The 17,935-nt window shown below is 32.1% G+C and overlaps 1 protein-coding gene across 1 annotated transcript; it reads right to left on the bottom strand.

Moving 5' to 3' along the window:
• Positions 1 to 6,357: 6,357 nt before the first annotated feature.
• Positions 6,358 to 11,444, bottom strand: LOC114307380 (early nodulin-like protein 18). The gene is made up of 2 exons (XM_028252790.2): positions 11,008 to 11,444; positions 6,358 to 7,047 (listed from the first exon to the last, which is right to left on the bottom strand). The coding sequence occupies exons 1-2, from the start codon at positions 11,219 to 11,221 to the stop codon at positions 6,560 to 6,562; spliced, it is 702 nt and encodes a 233-aa protein (XP_028108591.1). The 5' UTR covers positions 11,222 to 11,444; the 3' UTR covers positions 6,358 to 6,559.
• Between the last annotated feature and the right edge of the window lie 6,491 nt (positions 11,445 to 17,935).

The following is a 17,935-nucleotide window of genomic DNA, read 5'->3' as shown; positions in this document are numbered from 1 at the left end:
TGGACATATCCTAGTTTGCCTAAAGAATTCACAAAGTAAGGGATGTACAGGGAATCTTAGCCCGGTTTCTACAATGGAAAGGAGGGTGAAGGGAACAAAACCAGGGTTTCCCCAAGGTATGATGTCTTGTTCGGCTAAGGTGAGGTGGACGTCGTCAGGAATGTTATATTCCCTTCGGAATTCGGCCAGGCCACCAGGTGTTTCTACTAAAAACCTATATTTACCCGTTTACTCTTAAGTTATGTATAATTTTACTCTGATAGCTCAGTTAAAAAATGACGCTGAGTAGCTCAGTTGAGCGTACGAAGGAGTGCCTGGCAACCTAAGTCTGCAAAGTGAAAAAAGAAAGGGGTTATGCACAGATCGATGGACCGTGCTAAAAAGAAATCAAGGTAAAATAAATAAAGTCCTATCTCAGTTATGTGAACTACGGGTGTTAGCTCGGTTTTCAGCAAGGGGTATGTTAGCTCGGTTTGAGCAAAGCATTTGATAGCCCAGTTGAGCCTCAAGGGGCAGCTTTCTTAGTTCGGTCTGAACTTGGAAGGCTGGTTTAGCCCCTAGATTCAGCTCAGGCATAGTTAAGGTTTTGAAGGCTTGACTTGTTAGAACTACAAATATAGCAAGTTAGCTCGGTTGGTTGGTCCGGCTAGACTAACATCAACTACAAACGACTTTTTAGTTCGGTTATACTATGATTTTGGATCAAAATCAGCATTTTTCAGTTTATTCATGACAAGCCAGAAGTTTTATTATACGAAAGAAGGGAATGTGTTTTGAAAAAACACACAAAATACATGTATTGTAAAAGCAAATGTGACAAACAACAAAAACAAGGTAGGTTTGAGTAGCTTACCAGGACAAGAGAAGATGAGAGAAACGGCAGCAAAACCACGAAACTTCTTCGAATACAGATCAAAGAACTCAGCAAGCTCAGAAGCTCAGGAACGAGAGGGAGAGAAGAGGAAGTGAATAGTGCAGTGCTTTGATCCAAATGAAGAGTTTTTGTTTTGATACAAAGGGACAAAGGCGGAACTATTCAAATTACGTGAGGTACGAGGGCGGTGTGACAACTGCCTTTAGCCAATCAGAGCGTGCCACGTGTCATTGAAACGAGAATCGATTCAGTTGCTGTGATTGAAGGGACGTTTTGACCAGACAAGCTGAGCCCGGTATGGAATTTAGTTCGGCTGGAGAGCTTAAGAGTTTTAGCTTGGCTGGAAAGACTAAAGGGGATTAGTTTGGTTGAAAAGGCTGAAACTTTTTTAGCTCGGCTGGGGACAGGTAATCCCTATCATGCTACGCAGATGGAATTAAGGGACAATTAAGAGGGTAATTTATATGAAAATTGGGTTGAGCTGGGTAATGGGCCGTTATGGGCCACAGTGCGAAGGGCTGAGTAAAAAGGCCATGAAGTTACTCCAGCCCAAGAGAGGTGTAAAGTTACTCCGGTCCCAAGGAGGTTAGCTCGGTCACCATACTAAAACTTATACCGGTTATGGCGCAGTATGGTTAGCTCGATCTAAACCTTGCTAAAAGTTAGCTCGGTTTAGACTTACCACGGTTTGTACAAGAAGAACTGAGGTAAGGGCAGTAAAAGGACGAACCGAACTAAGGATAGTTCGGTCTGTTCTACGGCTAAGCATAGCCATGCGTACCTCGGCCACATTGGAGTCCGACCATGGTAAAGCCATCTCACTAGGTTTAAACAGTGATGGGGGTGTTGAAGGATAGGCATTATCTTTCAGGAGTATGAATCCTAGGAGGACTCTACATGGAGGAGTAAGAGTCCTACTTGGATTGTGCCACACGGAACCTATAAAAGCTCACAAACGTCACCTATGGAGAGGTAACACACAACTTTGATTCTTGAATACACAAAGCTTTTTGTCTTTGTCTAATTTTTTGACTTAGGCATCGGAGGGGTCTCCGGCACACACCCGCCGGCTAGCTCACGTTTGTGTTTTCAGGGAGTAAAGCGACGATGTTTGGAGGAGCGCAGACTTGATCAACAGGATTATACGAGAAGGTTTATTCCTTTCCCGTACACTTACTATTCAATAAAACTCTCCTTACAATAGATTGGTAAATAGAGTCACAACAAATAGTAAATATTATATTTATGAACAATAAGTATGATTTCGACATTGAGTTCTAAAATCCATCTTGATAGCGATAATAATGGGGTGCTTTGAAAAGTTGGTAAAAAGCTGACTTTTGACTTTTTACCAAACTTTTTAGCTTTTTGGAAAATGATTTGGAAAGTTGGTAAAAAGTTGACTTTTGACTTTTTAGTTGAATATTTGTTTATGATGTCAAATCAAATTAAAATGACCAAAAATACTCTTACCTAACATAAGAAATTTATTTTTTTTATTTTTTTGTCACAGGCCCCAATTTGTAATTTCACACTTGCGTTTTTGGTACTTCCCAAACCAATTTTGTTGCGTTTTGCCACTTGCGTTTTTGGACATTTTGACAAAAACGTGACTTTTTATTTTGGTTTCCAAAACGGCACAATGATTAAATATGAGCCCTTTTGTTACTTAACATCCCACTTATTACTCTATCAAATTATTAAATATATATATATATATATATTTTCGATATTTTAGATTTTTTTAAAAGATTTGAATTTATAAAAATTACTAATAGGTTTTCATTTATCCTTCTCAATAATACTTGATTTACTACTTCATTAAGTTGACTTATTATTTAATCAAACTCCACTTACTACTCAATCAGATTTGACTTACTATTCAATTAAATGACATTTACTACTTAATGAGGCTCTACTTATTACTCTTCAAACTTGACTTACTACTTATTTAGGTACTATTTTATTTTACTCCGCTACATTATTAATTTGTTAATTTAAGAAATGGCCTTTGGTAGCCTCTTTTATCAATTAGTTGCGACGTTTAACGGTTGGGTGTGACAAGAACGAATGATAAGTAGAGTCACAATAGGTGGTTAATGCAATTAAACGAATGGTAAATATTGTATTTATGAATAATAAGTATTATATCAATAAATTGTATGTATTGCTATAATAAGTAGTAAATAATGTCATAATTAGTTGTAAGTAATAAAAATATCTATTTGCTATTAGATTTGACTTACTATATAATGAGATTTCACTTATTATTGAGTGATGAGTAAAATGAATGGAAAATAGAGTCACAATGAGTGGTAAGCACAATGAGAATAAATAGTAAGTACTATGTTTTTAGATGGTAAGTATTATCTCAATAAGTAGTAAGTATTATTATAATAAGTGATAAGTAATGTCACAATTGGTTTCAAAGTAAATTAAAATGCCTACTTACTACTCTATTATACTTGAATTATTACTTAATAATATTTCACTTACTTTTGAGTGGTAAGTAGAACGAATGATAAGTCTCAATGAGTGGTAAATACAATGAGAATAAATAGTAAGTATTGTGTTTATGGATAGTAAGCAATATCTCAATAAGTTGTAAGTATTGTATTGTTATAATAAATGGTAAGTAATGTTACAATTGGTTTTAAAAAAAAAAAAAAAAATATATATATATATATAAAATCCACTAACTACTCAATTAAACATGACTTACTACTCTATCATACTAGATTTACTACTCATTTAAACTATACTTACCACTCAATCAAACTCCTCTTATTATTCCATCATATTTTATTTTTCTTATGACTTAGTAAAATCTCATAATTTTTCTTTAATTAGATGAAATGTTATTATAACAAAACCTTAAAATTGAATTAAAAACATCATAGAAGGTTAAAATAAAATAAAGACATGTGATTGTGCACAGTAAATTCATAAAAAATTATGAAATAATTAAAAATTCATAAAAAAATTATATGAAATTCATATAAACTATATAAAGTATACAAAATTTATAAGTAATAAAATAAAATTATGCATCTCAAATTATTAAACAAAAATGTAAAATTTTATATTTATTATATGCATTTTTTTACATTCTACTTTATAAATTTCATCTAGGAAGCACGGATACAGATACGGGATACGGATACGGATACGATACGATACGGATACGGCGATACGACAAAATTTGAAAAACTAGGATACGGGTACGGCGAGGATACGTTCGTAAAAAATATTATTTTAACAATTTTTAGTAATACAGATGCATAAAAATAAAACCTAAAGCAAAAGACAACTTGATAAAGAAGAAAGATTCTTATAAAACTAAGAGTCTTCAAGGTCAATAGCTTCAATTTGTTCTCCTTCATCAGTGAATATCACAAGACCTTAGCTAAAGCCAAAAAACCATTCTTAAATAAAAATTTCAGCAAACATACTTTTTTAAGTCATCAATGATAGCCTAGGAAGCACGGATACGGATATGGTGATATGGGAATGTGGATATGGCGATATGTCAAAACTTGAAAAAGTATGATACGGGTACAGCTGGGATACATTCGTAAAAAAAATATATATATATAATTTTAATAATGTAATATGCATGAAAATAAAACTTAAGTAAATTAATAAATAAAGAGAGATTCCTATTAACCTAAAAGTGCTCAAACATTCATAAAACATCCAAAACTAAAAGCAAAAGCAAATTAAACATCATCCTTACATGCCAACATAAAAAAAAAGAATGAGAGCAGAGAGAAGAAACGTGAGAGAGTGAGAAAGCGAGAAAGCGAGAGAGAAGTGAGAGAGACAACAAGGATATATCAATTTGACATTCTATTACTTTAACTATCACTATATTCCTCTTATCAAAGAACTAAACAAAATATTATAAGTAATATGTAACTTCGAGTATCCGATACTTCAAAATTAAGTATCCGATACTTCAAAATTAATAAAAAATTAATTAAGAAGTATCCGATACTTTTAAGAAGTATCCGATACGTATCCGTGAGTATCCGAGGAGTATCGGTATCCGATAAGTATCCGATACGGATACGTCACCCCTTTTGAAGTATCCGTGCTTCATAGAATTTCATATTTATTTTAGAAGTTTTCAAAATTTATTATAGTTTAATACTATTAGTTTACCAGCTAACTTAGTTAGTTGAATTTTGCTAATACCTGAGTGAATTTTGTGGAATAGTAAGTATAATCATATAAGTGATAAGTTTGCTTAATTATTGTGGTAAGTTGAAAATTCATATTTTTGTTTCAAAACTAGTGAATACTACATATTTAATTAGATTTACAAACTAATTTATTTTTATAATTTTTAAATAAAATTTAATTTATTTATAGATTTTTTATTTATTATGCTTACGGTTCACAACTTAATATTTATAGAAGTTGTTGAATTTGTAAATTAATTGATATTCACACTCCATATAATATTCCTAAATTTATTAAAATATAATAGAACTAATATATTTTTCAAAATTATTACTGTTTACTTATTCAACCATTTTTTTATTTGAGGATGACTTTATATCTTTTTCAATGGTAAGTTGAGTTTTGTTAATTGGTAAGTACTGCCATATTGAATGGTAAGTATAATAGAATGTACTAGTAAGTTAAATTCATTTTGTTTCTCTAAAAATCACTTCGTGTTTCACCAAACTACCTTGTTTTCTGAATTTGATTTTTATCATTACCAATGAATGGTCAGGATTTCTGCTGACTTAAATCTAATAGCTAAAATTAACTTATGTATGATACATGAAAATCATTTTTGTGTACCACAGAAAATTCCTTCATCATGAGTCTTTCTATTTTAATTATTAAAAATTAAAAAAAGTACACATTTTATTTTTTTATTATAATATAAAAACACATAATTAAACACAAAATATATATGAATGGAAAAATAAATAAATAAAATTCAGAAATATATTGCCAGGAGAATTTTTTGAAAAGTCTTATTTATTCTTGTAAATTTTTTTTATCTTCATAACAGAACTGTTACTCAACGTGATCACAATTCTCTCCCTCTACATTTTTGTTTTGCATTTCAAACACTAGTTTCTAAAAATGTATTTGAAAAATTAAAAATTAATTTGATAAAAATAAACATCAAAAATATATATTTAAATTTTTAAAAATTATTTCTACCATCCAAAAAGATAAAACTATATACAAATAATAAGTTCTTTTAATTTTTTTTTATTTTTTCACGAAACTAAATTTTTATTTTTTTTTAACAAAAAAAATTGAAACAAATTTTTGAAAAGCAAACTAATTCTGGCCATAATTTTGCTTCCTTTGGTGTCACTTTTACAGGGAATAGATACACGACATGAGAACAAGAACTTTAAATTAAAAATAATAATAATAATAATTACAAAACAAAACAATGAAGAAAAGCCACACACACTGTATGCTGTCTTTTGATTAGTAATAAAACAAAACTATGACCACAAAAGAAAGAAAATATAAATATTTAATTAGCGTAATGCAATCATACATTCCTATAGATCTAACAGCTCACAAATGAATATAAATGAGAAAAGAAAAGAAAACATTCTCTCAAGAAAAGTCATAAAAAAAAAATAATAATAATAAAATATTTTGTTTAAAGCACTTTTTTTTTTTTTTTTTTTTTTTGAATACCTCTCACCCTGTTAGATAATACAAATTGACCCCTAGCAATACAAGAACTCCATTTAGAAAACCAGTTGATAAAGAAACAGACCCTGATGTTGCCACAGCATTATCACTACTATCTTGAGGATTACTGAAATTTGCAGGAACCACAGTGTCCGGTGCTGATTGATCGTCGCCGGAATTCGGATTTGCCGGTGCCGGGGCTTCATCGGACGGGTTCATCAAACTTTTTGGCAATCCTTGTCCATATGTCACATTTATTTTCATGTGCTGCCCAAATTTGCATTGTTCACCATCATAGTCGCCGGAGAAAAAATAATTCATTCCTTCCTTGACCAGAGGAACCGCCACCGTGACCGGCTGTATACTGGTGGAGGAAGGGTCCGTCGTCGACCACTCGGTGGTGTCATTTTCTAGGGCATTGTAGGAATCACAACGCTTGTATGTTGTGAAATTGTATGTTTGTACCACCGAATGGTTACTATCAGTATTGAAAACTGCATCAACAAATAATATGAATTTAATTTTTAAAAAGTTGATTGATAAAAATATATAACGTCATGTAATTTGCCTAAATTTGACTACTACACACCCAAATTTAAATTCCATCCCACAAAAAATTGAGGATCCATTTGATTTTCACTTGCTAACGAAGTGCGTTGGCCCAACCACCGTACCTTTTTTTTTATATATTTAATTTTTAGTTATTTTATTTTATATACATATATATTTATACACATTTAAATAAATTTTACTTTTCTATAACACATATTAACTATATTAAAATTTTCACAACGGAATAGAGCCTTCGAAGATCAAGGCAATACTCGAGATGCCACCTTCGGCCATTAAACTAATAAACATTTTACATATAAAAATTAGATTCATTTTTATCACTTGTCGTGATATAAATGTAGAAAGCTCATTATGAGGTCTTATTATGATCACTTAGGCTCCGTTTGTTTGTCGTTATAGGGAGGGGATTGAGATTACTAATCCCTTGGTATTATTAATGGGGTGTTTGTTTTGAGAGATGAGGAGGGGACTATTAATCCCTTGGTATTAGTAGTCCCCTTAGAAGAGGGATTGGTAAGGAGGAGGTAGAGATAGTATTAGAAAAATAGTGAGAGGATTAGAATTTTTTATTTATTTTTTATTTTTTATATATTGGGAATTTTTTTAAAATATAATGTTTAATTTTTTATATTTTTTTATTTGTTTTATTGTTTTATATAAAAATAATTTAACAATTTCTCACTATTAATCCTCTCACTATCAATCTCCTCATTATTAATCCCCTCACTATAAATCTCCTCTATTCTATTTCTATTTCTAAAAACAAACATGGCCTTAGGTCATAAGTTCATTTTTGAATCTTTTGAGCTATTAGGCTCAAATTCTAAAATTTTTTAGCCAAAATTACATAATTTTTACAAAAGGACAACTTAAAATTAATCTATATGTCTATAGGTTAAAATCAATCTATCTATTTATTTGTTGAAATATGACATATGACATTCATTTAACAACCTATCTATTAAATATCATATATTTCTCTATTTCACCACCATCACCTGCTATCGTCAATTGTCAATCATCGCCGTTGGCCACCAATGACTTTGTCGACGTGTCTTTATTACCAAATAATATTTTTTTACCATGGATCTAAGTACCTTACACCCTTTTGAGATGTACCTTTTACCAATTTTTTCTATTATTATTTTATTTTTTGAATTGATTAAGTGTATTAACGATCTGTTTGATGCAATTTATTGTAAAATAAAAATTGATAATAAAAACATAAGCTAAAAGTATTACTTCCACAGTTTCTAGACAATTAAATTTTTTCAATTTATTTAAATTATTTTATTTCATAAATTATAAATAAAAAAAATAGACCAAAAATTTTGACATAAATTTTTAAAATAAAATAAATTATTATAAACAATTTAGATAAATTATACAAAACTATCCTTAAAGCGCTGGAGTCTTGAGTGTTTACTGCCAGAAGTACTAAAAATTAGGTCAGCAAACAAGCCAATCATGTTTTTTTTTTTTAATATTTTAATTTATGAGTCAATAATAGATAGATGCTTAACTTGTCAATACAACTCAACATTTATTGGTCTGGAAAACCTACTTTTAAAGTGGAGTGGAGTGAGGGTACATGAATATGTCTCACTGAAACAGATGAGATAAGATATCAGCATCACATGGACAGCTGTTTTCACAAAAAAGATATCTAATTCCTTTACTTCACATGCATTGTCAGTTGGGTCTTACACCAAATCCATTATATCACAAAATATAGAGTTACAAAATATTAGGTGTTTATTTGGCATGTATTAAAAATATCTATTTCGTTAGATAGCTCGAAATATTAAATGTTCAAATGGTTTAAAATTTTAAAACGATGTTATTTTAAGGATTTTTTTAATTCTCTTACCAATAAGATAATATTTTTCGTACCATTCAAACCATTCGAGCTCTACACATTCGAGCTACGGATCATTTTCGTAAATATATATATATATATATATATTTTGATTATATCAATTAATATCTATCAACGTTTTATTTTTATTTTTTTATTCACTTTCTTTATTTTTTTATATATTTTTTTTACAAAAAATTAAAAAGTGTACTTATTTAAAACATCTCAAACCACCCCATTATGTTATGCTTTTAATAAATACTAACAATTTATAAAACTTATTAGATAAATCATTCTTTTTTGTTCAACAATCAAATTAAAAATTATTTGTTGGTTATGGAAAAATCTATAATCCTAACTAGATTATTATTGATTAAAACAGTACGACTTAATATTTTTTGTATTGATTTTTAATATATTACATTATATGTATCATGCAATGAATGGTGCTCTAAAACTATTTTACTACACATGCATTATTGTTGAGTTAATATGCGTGCACAGTCTATGTGAATTGTACTCATAATTTAATCATAGTCTGTCCTAATTTTTATGGTTAATTACATTTTCAATTCATGAATATTTTATTTATGTCATTTTAATTTTTAATATTTAAATTATATCAATTTAATTTTTAATATATAAATGATATTTTAATTTGGCCACACAACACAACTCCATGAGTAAAAACTATTAAAATTAGTAATTAATACAAAAATTCATTTAAAATATTACATTTATAGTTTCTCATATATGTGATTCATGTCGCTAAAATAAAAATTTATATAACAAATTTACACTTTTTTAATCCCAGAACAAGTAATATGTGTTATTTTGGTTATCAAAATTAAACATTTACCTTGACTTTAATAATTTTTAATGAGTAAAGTTATAGAAACAAATTGAAACACTGTTTATAAAAACTAAATTGACCTAATTTAACTATTATGGACTAAATCGAACCATTGTTTATGTACCAAGACTATAAATTGACACGATTTAAATATTATAGATCAAAATTAAACATAACTCATATTTTGAAAACTAAAAGAAAAATGTAATTAATCATAATTTTAATAACTCAATAAAAAAATTATATAATATAAATTTAAATAGTTTTATAATTTTTTTATTAACAAAAGACAAGGTGCATAACGACTTTTAACCACAACCGACACTTCCCTAAGCTCAGTGGAATCCTTTCCATAAAAGCTGCTTACAAATGATTATGTCATGATTTCAGAGTTCATATAGAAAGATTTTCTTAATTGATTCCAAAAATAAATTATCCCAAGAAAAAATGAAATAAACACCAAAGCCTTTTTTATTTTCTATTTTCATAAACATTTCCAAAAATAAAAAAACAAAAAAATAAAAATAGAACTCAGATCTTTCTGCTGTTTTTTGCTTTTTGGAAAGTAACTTCAACTGTAGTTCCAACCATGGTTTCTAAAATTAGTCACCAATCAAATAAGGCAGAATTACATTAGTTATGCCATATTTAAATTAAAGTTCAGTTTTAAGTTAAAAAACAAAAGTTTGGTCTTAAAATAACTGGCAAAAAAGTGTGAAGAAAAAAAAAGTTAGTTTAGTCAAATATTTCTATTTATATTGATTGGAATTTGTAATACTCATTTTTTTTGGAAAAATTCCACATACACTTTGATATTCCCATAACAATGGATCAGAATCAAAAAATATATATATTTTTTCATTTAATTGAAAACCATGAACTTGTTAATACAGAAGATAAACATCTAAGAAAAGAATTGCAAAACAATAATTCTAGACATACTCATATTTGCTACCAAAATTTTATTTAAAAAAAAAATATGTAGCCCAGATTTATTCTATAAGTTTGAACTCTATCATATAATACAAGAATTGAATCTGAATTACACATTATTTTCTGGATAAAATTTTATGCGTTGATCACATATTACAAAAATGAAAACATAAAGGCAAGAAATGAAAGGAGAGAGAAATCATGAGTGTGTGTGTGTGATTGAGTTTGAGTACTTACTGAGGAAATCTCCAAGAGAGAAGTTCTTGCCAGTAGCCCATTTTTGGTAATTGACAGTAGGCTTGAGAAGGGTGTCATACCAACCCAATGAGTCACCAACTGTGTAGTTCTTGTATGCTTCAACTTCAACACATCCTGAAAAAGAGATAATCAGAAGAAGAAGACATGGGAATACAAGGCCTCCTAGGTTGCTGCAACTTCTCTGTTCCACCATGTTTTTTTGGGGGTTTGTGAAAACTAGTGGGTGGGTACTGGGTAGATATGGATGGATGTGAAGAGTGAAGAAGAATGAAGATTTGCCTCTTCTTACAAGAGAATAAAGGCAAAGGGCAAAGAGGCAATAGAATTAAGATGCTGCCACTGCCAGCTTCCTTCCTACTAAATATAACCCCCACCTGTCCTCAGATTTACCAGTTTGCTCTCTTTTGTTATTTTCTCCAATTGGAATATTATTTAGACCGGTTTGATTAATAAGATTAATAGTGAAACAATTAATAATTTATGTGATTTGTGTAAGATTAGTTATTTTGCTAGATTAGTAAAATCGTCTTATTCATGTTTGTTTTGCAATAGATATGGACATATAATCTCAATTGTATGTTTATTTTGCATTATTAATCATGGGATTAAAAAAAATTGTCAATTTTGCCAAATAGAATGTCTTTCAGAATCTAATCAAAATAATAAAAATTACAATCAAATATTGAAATGTGAGTCTCATGGATTAATTCTCTTAATCATATGCTATAACCCACATAATCAAACATGTCCTTAGGCCCCATTTGTTTTTCGCTATTACAGTCCACTCCGGACTATGATAGATAAACAATGAAGATGGCTCATGTTTGATTTAGTCTTGGAGCTCCGAATTCGTAGTCCCTTCGGACTACGATAGGCCTTGGCGAGGGGTATTAATAGTTTGAGTTGAGAGATGGTATTAACAAAATAATCGGTTCGGATTGGGTGTTATTGGACATCCGCCCAGCAGTCCGGCCGGTCAACTAATCAACTGCAATTATTTTATATTTTTTATATTTGTTGGGCATTTTTTTTAAACATTAATATTTAATATTTTTGTATTTTTTGTTAAGTAAAAATCATTTTTTTATTATTTTATATAAAAATAATTTAATAATCCCCACACTAACAACTATCATAAAGACAAACACAATTTTACTAATTCACTCACTATCAATCCTCTCACTAACAATTCTCTTACTATCAATTTCTTCCATTCTACCCCTGAAAACAGACGAGGCCTTAGAACATTTTAAGCATTTTTTTCTGATCTCATCACAGAATGAAACTTCAACATTATAGGCATTTTGTCTCATTCTCTCCTAGCTAATTACATTTAGAGAGTCTTGAGCGTTAGATAAACCAATTTAAGGAGCACAAAATATTGTTTGGGTGTAGATTTGGCAAATTGATGAAGCAACATACAAAACGCATTTTCTATATGGATGTGAATTGTTTCCTGTTGGAATTTTAAATGGATCAGACAATTGAGATCTTTAACCGGTAAGAGTTATTAAACGGAAGACTCCAATCAGTTAGAATATTTGAAAAAACTCATTTGAACCATGTTTTTATAAACTCTTTATGTTTAATGACTCTTACTGATAAAAGATCTGAACTATTTGGTCCAATTTAACTTTTAACCAGACACAAGCTAAATCCTTTCTATATACTTTTCTTAGACAAAATGTCTTTGAGTGTTAGAGTTGCCTTCTTCAGTTGTGTACTATTTTTTTTAGTGCAATTTTAACCCAATAAAATTGCACTTTATTTAAAATTTTTACAAGATGTTCTAATAGCATGTAGTATTTATTGTGCTAAATAAGTAAAAATGCTACAATAGTGTAGTATTTTTTGTGTCTGTGTCACTAGTAAATGTATTTTTAGGGAAAGAATAATTTTATGCGGGAAAAAAAAAATTGAGTACTAAATATTTGTTTGTGTTACTATAAATATAATAATAATATTTTTGATAATTAAGATTTTGCTCTAAAAGTTAATTTCCCCTCTAAATTTCAATTTATTGTAGTGAATTGAAGGGCAATTAGAAAATAGATCATACTTGAGGGAGAAATGCTATGGTGTGCACCCCTTCAGGGTGCATAAAGGGTGCACACCATATGCAACCTGCCACTAAATGTATAACCAAGTCAATAAATTTCATAATATCAATTATAAAATATATAATCTTGCCACAAATTGACGAAACAAAAAATGTCGTAACCAAGTCACAAAATTTTGAATATTTTGTTACGCCAATTCGTGATAAGGTTACGTATTTTGTAATTGATATTATGAAATTTATTGACTTGATGATACATTTAGTGGTAGGGTGCATATGATATGCATCGGAAAAGAATACATATGTGCTCTTCTACTTATTAGTTGGATCCACAACCAAAGAAAAATAATTAGCGTTGTTTTGAGAATTGGCTATTTTTAGAATTGTTTTGTGAATTGATTATTTTAATTAATTTTTTGATTTTTTATAAAAAAATATATAAAAAAATAGAGAAATAATGTGACGACCTGTAACAAATAAGCCAATAAATTGCTTATTTTGTAACTTCCGAAACGATTATTGGCCAAAAATGTCACTCCTTTTTCCAATTTTATTTTATTTTATTTTATTTTTTTGCCTTTAATGATTTTTTTTTTCAAAATTATGTCATTTTTTTTTAGTTTTCTGGTTCATTTTATATAGACAAATTCAAAAAAAATAAAAAATGAAAAATAAAAAGACAAAAAAATTTGGGTGAACCATAAATAGGTCCTAATAGTTTGACTTAATTCCTATTATTGAAAGTTAGTCATTGTAAAACAATTTTTTGTGATAATTTTTTACATATTGCTAAAAATTGACAATCAGTGACTTTTTGTCACAATTTTTATAACTTGTAACTTCAACTTATAATTTGTGATGTTTTTCTATGAAGAAATTTTTGAATTATGGTTGAAACTTGAAAATTATTGACATTTTTTTGTGATGATTTTTTTAAACTGTCGCTAAAACTTATAATTAGTAACATTTTTTTGTGACAAAATTTTCAAACCATTGCTGAAAATTAATAACTAATGACTTTTTTTAATAGTGTTCAATGAAATATATCATTATTTATCACAGGACCTGTTGGACAATAAGTTCATCTGTTAGGACCTACACGTAAGCACCCCCAAAAAATTATACTATCTTTGTCTTATTTGTTGTTTTTCCTGAACTTTTTCAAAAATTCGTTAATTTTTTTAATTTTTTCATTTGTCCCGTCAAGCTAAATCCAAAAGTTTTTACTTTTAAAAAGTTTATTAAAGGCGAAAAAAAAAGTCACCAAATAAAAAACCTCAAACATTCAGCAGAAAGTTGTCATTTTAGCTAGGGAAGCATTAAGTCAAAAGAGTTGTGTCATTTGTACGGGTACGAAATATTCTTCCCGTATAATTCTGTTGATCAAGTCTGCGCTCCTCCGTTCATCGTTACTTTACTCCCTGAAAACACAAACGTGAGCTAGCCGGCGAGTGTGTGCCGGATACCTCTCCGATGCCTAAGTCAGCAAAATAGACAAATAGACAAAAAAATCTGTGTGTTTGGGAATCAAAGTTGTGTTACCTCTCCATAGGTGATGTTGTGAGCTTTTATAGGTTCCGCGTGGCATAATCCTAGTAGGACTCTTACTCCTCTATGTAGAGTCCTCCCAGGAGTTATACTCCTGAAAGATAATGCTTATCCTTCAACACCCTTCTCACTGCTTAAACCAAGTGAAATGGTTTTACCATGGTCGGACTCCAATATGACCGAGGTAAGCATGCCTATGCTAAGCTGCAGACTAGACCGAGCTAACTTTAGTTCGGCTCTTCCATTCATTGCTCTTATCCCGGTTTCTCCCAGTGCTAACCATGGTGTGATCAGACCGAGCTAACAAACAGCAAGGCTCTGGCCGAGATAACCACGATAAGCCATGACCAGGCTAACTTTGAGTACGACAACCGAGCTATATTCAGAGCTTCTCTTAGATCGGACTAACTTCAAGATTCTTTCGGACCGGGATAACAATAAGGCATACTAGGACCGAGCTAACTACAAGCCTTCTTTCATCCAACCCTTCTTACTGTGGCCCAAAGAACGGCTCATTTACCCAGCTCGGCCCATTTAGGTATAAATTACCCTCTTAATTGCTCTTTAATTCCATCTGCGTAGCATGATAGGAATTACCTGTTATCAGGCGAGCTAAAAACTTTATCCTTACGATCGGGCTAAACTCTTTAGCCTTTCCAGCCGAGCTAAAAAAACCCTTTAGCCTTTCCAGCTGAGCTAAATTCTTAAGCCTTTCCAGCTGAGCTAAATTTACTCTGGGCTGTACCTGTCTGGTCAAAACGTCTTTTCAACACAGAGGCTGAATTGCTTCTCATTCCAAGGACACATGGCATGCTCTTATTGGCTGAAGGCAGCTGTCATGTCGTCTTCGTATCTCGCGAAATTTGAACAGTCCCGCCCTTTTTGTCCTTCCTTCTACACAAAACAAACTTTTCATTTTGAATCTACCACTACACTATTCATCTCCTTCACTCTCTCTCTGTGCCTCTACTTCTTCAACCCCTGAGCTTGCTGAGTTCGTGTTCTTCACTGTTGTTGCTTCCATCTTCACTTTCTTCCTCTTGACTTGGTAAGCTACTCAAATCTGTTTTGTTTTTGTTTTTTACAATTCATGGCATATTGTTTTGTGTTTTTGCAAAACATATTTTCTGCTTGATCATGCGTTTTTCTGGAAAAAACTTAGCAATAGAACAACTTGAACTTACAAAACAATCTGTAGAAACACTGGGTTTGATCTCAAATAATTATGCAACTGAACTAAGAAGTTTTTTGTAGTTGCTGTGAATCTTAGTCAGACTTATCCAACCGAACTAATACTTCATGCTATACCAGTAATTTCAACAAGTCAAACCATCTGTTGATTTAACTTTGCCTAGATAACAAACCAAACCAAGTCCGCAATTAGTGTGTTTGAAAGCCTCTCTACCGACCGAGCTATGTCTTGGGGCTAAACCGGCGCTCTTAGTTTAGATCAAACTAAGAAAACTGCCCCTAGAAGCTCAACCGGTCTAACAGAACCTTCCTTCTACCAGAGCTATCGAACCGCTTACCGAGACCGAGCTAACAGACCCTTTGCTCAAACCGAGCTTAAACCCGTAGTAGGCCACATAGCCGAGGTAATGCTTCATTTATCTTGCCTTTTTTTCTTTTAACACGGTCCCATGGTTTGTGCTTAACACCTTTGTTTTTCACTTTGCAGACTTAGGTTGCCCAGGCACTCCTTTGAGCACTCAACCGAGCTACACAGCACAAATCTTCGACCGAGATCGCACTCAAGTTTTAATTTACCCATAACTTAGACCATAAATGGGAAAGTATAGGTTTTTAGTTAACTCTCCTGGTGCAATAGCTGAATTTCGCAAGGACTACCAAATCCCAGATGATGTCCACCTTTCTTTAGCCGAGCTAGACACTGTCCACTGGGGAAAACAAGGTTTTGTCCCCTTTAATGTTATTTCCATTGTGGAGTGCAGTTTACGCTTCCCTGTACAGCCTTTACTTTGTGAATTCTTTAGGAAAACTAGGATATGCCCCACCCAACTTTCCACAAATTCATACCGCATAATTAATGGTATAACCGAACTAAACCGCCGAGCTGGCACTAACCTCGGCTTAGCTGAACTCTTCCATCAATATTCCATAGGATCAAAAAAAGATGACTGGGTCTATTATCTAAGAATACGCCGTCGTCGAGAAAAAATAATAAAGGACACACCGGATAAAGATTTGAACGATGATGATTTTTTCTGGGTATCTGGGAATTTTGAAGACCACCAAGCCCAGATCCCTGGTGACCGAATAAACTGGAAAAAAGGAACTCCCGGTATAATTAGCTCGGCTCTTTTGCATGCTTCTCTTTATTTCGGTTTCCTATGTCTGAACCGAACTAACAGTTGCCTTCTTTATGCAGATTCATCCCACCTTAAGTCATTATACAGTTACCCCAACCTAGACACACTTCGTGCCGCACTACGATACCCTGAAAGAAGTTGGGCCAAACTACTGAATTTTGAGCCGACGTATAGATATAGCAGCCGACGAAAAGCCAGAGTATCCGATTTCTTGCTGGAAGCCTCTCCAGAACCGGATCCATCCTTGCCCGAGATCAACTTGGTCTGAACTACTGCCGAAGAATAGATGGCAAAGAGGAACAGAGTAAGGGCCCTCCTAACCCAAACCAACCGAGCCGAGGTACCACAGTCCAACCAGGCTCAGAAGACCGTGGTGGCCCTTCCATCTCAACAACCGTCCTCATCTCGCCCAAACAAGCGTGCCCGGACTACCCAAACCGAGCAACGCCTAGTTGATGAAGACGGAACCCTTCTTCCACCAAGCCCTCCACCGAGCCCGCAACCGGAGCATTCCGACCGGGCTAGCTCCTCCAAGTAGGCGCCCAAAATCACTTTTCAGAACCGAGCTATTCAGGACACTAACTCAGCGGTCGCTGAAAAAGATCACTTAATGGCATTCAATCTTGCCAAGAGTGTTTACCTACCAGCAGACATGGAGTGTCATAAAAATTTGACTGAGCTAAAGGCCATCCGTTCGGCCACAAAATCCATGGTGCTTGTAAGTAGCTTCCTTTGCTGATTTTTCTAATTTGCCCAACTTTTATCTCGGTTCGATTACAAGTCTTCCCATTCCTTCGCAGGCCATACAGAAGAGTCACATTGCTCACAAGCGTGTGTTAGAGCTTCGTAAGACAGTAAGACAAGCCATGGCCGAAGTAACCGAGAAAACAACCGAGCTAGAAGAAACCCGGAAGCAGATAGCCGAGCTAAAAACTAAGAACGGTCGTCTGACCGGTCTTGTTAACTCGGC

The sequence above is a fragment of the Camellia sinensis genome, unplaced genomic scaffold (assembly GCF_055761805.1).
Source record: "Camellia sinensis isolate YWXY unplaced genomic scaffold, ASM5576180v1 Unanchor1, whole genome shotgun sequence".
Taxonomy (NCBI): Eukaryota; Viridiplantae; Streptophyta; class Magnoliopsida; order Ericales; family Theaceae; genus Camellia; species Camellia sinensis.
Note: the sequence above shows the minus strand (reverse complement) of the source record. Positions and strands in the feature narration are given on the sequence as shown.

Coding starts and splice junctions, on each gene's coding strand:
- LOC114307380 (XM_028252790.2), bottom strand. CDS start 11,221: ATGGTGGAACAGAGAAGTTGCAGCAACCTAGGAGGCCTTGTATTCCCA. Junction 7,048..11,007: donor CTCTCTTGGAGATTTCCTCA/GTAAGTACTCAA, acceptor TTGTTGATGCAG/TTTTCAATACTGATAGTAAC.